The following is a 3,782-nucleotide window of genomic DNA, read 5'->3' on the forward strand; positions in this document are numbered from 1 at the left end:
AAAAAGGTTTCAAACCGGGACACGCATTAAGGCATCTAAGCCTTAATGGTTGCAGGACAAGTAAGAAGTCCAACAGGTGGAGAATTTATTTCCAGCGTGGAACTGCAAGGAAGGTGGGCACAGCATCACCTATTGAGCATCTGCCTTCCATGCAGCAACGGATGCTGCTGGGCAACGAGGAAAGAATTTATTAGCATTCACTAGTAAACCAGCAATTATTTTTCCACGCCAAGGAAAAATTCCAAGCCCGAGGAAAGGAAAGGGTTAAAGGTTCCAGATGAGCTTATTGGCTGAGCGCGCAGCCAGTGGGGAGCAGATAACGCCGCCGGGGGGAGGGAGGCGAGCGCTCCTCCGTCCCTAATGCGCACGCGTGCTTTGCGCCTGAGGTTGCCTTAGAGACGAGAAGCCGGTTTGTTTATATCCGGGAACTTTCGGTTATTTCTCCCTTCCCACTTCCGCCTCCGGTTGCCCCTTCCAAGATGGCGACCATAACAGAGTTGAAAGCAGGTAAAGGGAAGCGGGAATATTCTTTTTCCTTTGTCTTGGTGCGCGGAGGAGGGGGGCACTTGTTTTAAACTTATTTTTCACTGGGGGTATGTGTCTGGCCTCCCCCAGCTCTGCTCCTAAGCCTTTAAGAGATGCATGGCAGGTGGAAGTTCACCTGGTGGAGCTGCTACTCTGTTGTGGGGTGCTGCACCTGTTGCCTGACTGCCCGTCATGGACTTGATGGGGAGACGTTTTATCATGCCAACAAGGAAGCATATTTAATTCTGTCTGCTTTACAAAAAGACGAAAATCTCATTCTTCATTGTTAATTTGCAATTTTTAAAATGTCCAGCATTTCTAATGAAACTTAGCTTCTGTTCAATGCAGCTTATGAGAACTAAAGGCTTAGCTATTGTTGGTTGTTATTTCTTTGGGGGGTGGGTGGGTGTTTGTTTGTTTTCACACTTGGAAGAGCTACAGCTGGATTTCTAGTTAATAGAAAAACTGCATGGTTTTGTACTCCCTAGTTTTAACAGACACGCTGGAGAAGAGAGGTACACTGGGACAGATCAAAGCAAGAATCAGAGCTGAAGTTTTCAACGCGCTGGATGACCAAAGCGAACCACGGCCATCATTGTCCCATGAGAACCTTTTAATCAACGAACTGATCCGTGAATACTTGGAGTTCAACAAATACAAATATGCTTCATCTGTTCTAACAGCAGGTGATCCTTTTTCCTATTTCCTTTTCTCCATTGCATGGATACTGTCCAATAAATAATGAATATGGAAATGGAAATCACAGAAGTTACAGTCCTACAGAACTGTGTCTCTGGGTGGATGGAGATTTGTGGCTGGTGAATAGTGATTTGTCTGCGAGCTATGCATGATGGCGGTTACTAAAATAGCTAGGTACATACAATTCCTGCATTGCAGGGGGTTGGACTAGGTGACCCTTGGGGTCCCTTTTAACTTTTACAATTCTATGATTCTATGAATCAGAGTTCAGAAAGGATTGGGAAGACTTAATGTTCACACGTTCTGTTTTTCAGAGTCTGGCCAGCCTGACGTTCCATTGGACAGAGAATTTCTTGTTAATGAATTAAATATAGTTGAAGATCCAAACAGCAGATCAGTGTAAGATGACATCGTCCATATCTTCTATAAACGCCCTCTGGATTTTGAATGCCTTAAGTGTTGATATATGATGAATACATTCTCAATCATATATGTGCAGGACGACACATATAATGTTTTCCTTACACTTCAGGGGCTCTACGGTAAATTGCTAAAGCTATAATCTTATACATACTTACCTAGGAATAAAGTCCCATGGAGTTCAATAAGCCTACTTCTGAGTAGATAAGATTATGCTGTAAGTGTGCCTCCAAAGTGCTTACAAAGAAGTCAATTTCCTTGGACCCAGAGGGCCTTGCTACTGAGTTACAGTGGTACCTCTGGTTATGTACTTAATTCGTTCCGGAGGTCTGTTCTTAACCTGAAACTGTTCTTAACCTGAAGACCACTTTAGCTAATTGGGCCTCCCGCTGCTGCCGCGCAGCTGCCTTGAGATTTCTGTTCACATCCTGAAGCAAAGTTCTTAACCTGAGGTACTATTTCTGGGTTAACGGAGTCTGTAACCTGAAGCGTATGTAACCCGAGGTACCACTGTACGATCATATGCAATTGTTTGTTCTTTGCTGAAAATCTGCAAGCATAGTCCAGCAAAGATTCCCCCTGTGCAAGTTCCACTGAAGTAAATGGGAGAGGCTAAAGTTCCTTTGCCCCTTGTTTCTTCAGCTCTCTCTACTCAACATTTCCAACCCCCCATTTTTTAACAGGCCACTTCTGTATGGAATTATAAACCAGCTGTTACACGGTAATGAAGAAAAGGTCTGCAATACATTCCCCAGAGCACCTTCGTTACAGGTTTCGAACCAACCAACGAAAGGAGTCAAATGGGTATGGCTTGTGGTTAGGGTGTGTGGGAGTGTATATAATGCAGGAGTGTTTAACCTATGGTCCTCCAAATGTTGTTGGACTACAACTCCCATAATCCCTGGGCTGTGCCAGCAAAGTCTGATTGGAGTTGGAAGACCAAAAAAATTCTGAACCACAGGTTTGCCACTCCTGAAAGGGGCTTGCAAATAAACTTTACTTTCAAGGAAAAAAGAAGTTACTGTTCTGACACTGGCACACATTGTCATTGGTACTGAGACATAACCAAACATAAAACCTGGCCACCTTGGGGTCTACTTCCTCCTGCATTAAGAATCTGATGCTTTCCAGATGTTGTTGGATTTTCACTCCCATCAGCCCCAGCCAGCAAAGGACAATGGGAGTTGTAGTCCAGCAATGTATGGAGGGACATAAACGCCCCAGTCCTACATGAATTGGCCATGTTGTTAAGATTTGCTTTGGAGGTTCAAAACTCCATCATTGTTGGAGTCAATGTCGATGGCAACTGGAGAGAGAGAGCTTTCATTGCGGTGCCTTCTGGGCTTTGCAACTTCCTCCCTCGAGTGGTTTGCCTGGTGCTGAGTTTATTATCTTTTAATTGCATTCTGGATTTCTTCTCTTACTTTGGCTTTTAACCTGTGCAAGTTGCTGTTGTGTCTTGCTTCTGTAGTTTTGTTTATATTGGAAACTGTTCTGAGAATCTGTATTGAAGAATGGCATATTATTGATTGGGATGTTTGGGTAACATTGGTCACAGAGGAGATCTGCTACGCGGTTCACCCAAATTAGTATTGCAAGAGCTGCTGGCAGCGTGATTCTGAACTCAAAGTGAGTCCTTCTGAATTCTGTGGGACTTGTTTTCAAGTAAGTGTGCACAGGACTGCAGAAGCAAAGGCACAAGACTTGCCATTATCCTGTCTGGAAACAGTGGATGAGAGGTGCCATTCACTGGAAAGATAACTTGCATAAGCCTAGCTTAAATGAGTAGGAGTTGTGCAAGAACATAGTATGACTCTTCTGCAACTTGAAAGCAATTTTCTAAGCAGGTTTTTGGGCTCCATGAAGGAAAACAAGTTGGCCATTGATGTGATCTGTAGGTTCAGCTCATCCCAAGTAGATCTCATAAGAAAATCTGATTACTGTGAACAATCCACTCAAGAGCTGGCATTACTTACCTTTCTCCCTGCCACATGTCCATCCATGTTGAAATGCTACCCGTCTTTGTTTTAATTCACAGGCACCGCTGCGGAGCCAGGATGCATAGCCAGCCCAAAGCTTGAAGATATGTTGAGTTCATGGGGCCTAAACAGATGAAATATACCATCAGGTGTCTTTAA

General features: G+C 44.0%; 1 protein-coding gene across 1 annotated transcript; it reads left to right on the forward strand.

Annotated features, from left to right (window-relative positions):
• The first annotated feature begins 391 nt into the window (after nt 1–391).
• CEP20 (centrosomal protein 20) lies at nt 392–3,782 on the forward strand. Its single transcript, XM_083711906.1, has 5 exons — nt 392–507; nt 1,014–1,211; nt 1,539–1,623; nt 2,328–2,448; nt 3,683–3,782. Exons 1-5 carry the CDS (start codon nt 480–482, stop codon nt 3,707–3,709), a joined length of 459 nt encoding a protein of 152 aa, XP_083568032.1. The 5' UTR covers nt 392–479; the 3' UTR covers nt 3,710–3,782.

The sequence above is a fragment of the Podarcis gaigeae genome (assembly GCF_964106915.1).
Source record: "Podarcis gaigeae genome assembly, chromosome: 14".
NCBI classification, from domain to species: domain Eukaryota; kingdom Metazoa; phylum Chordata; class Lepidosauria; order Squamata; family Lacertidae; genus Podarcis; species Podarcis gaigeae.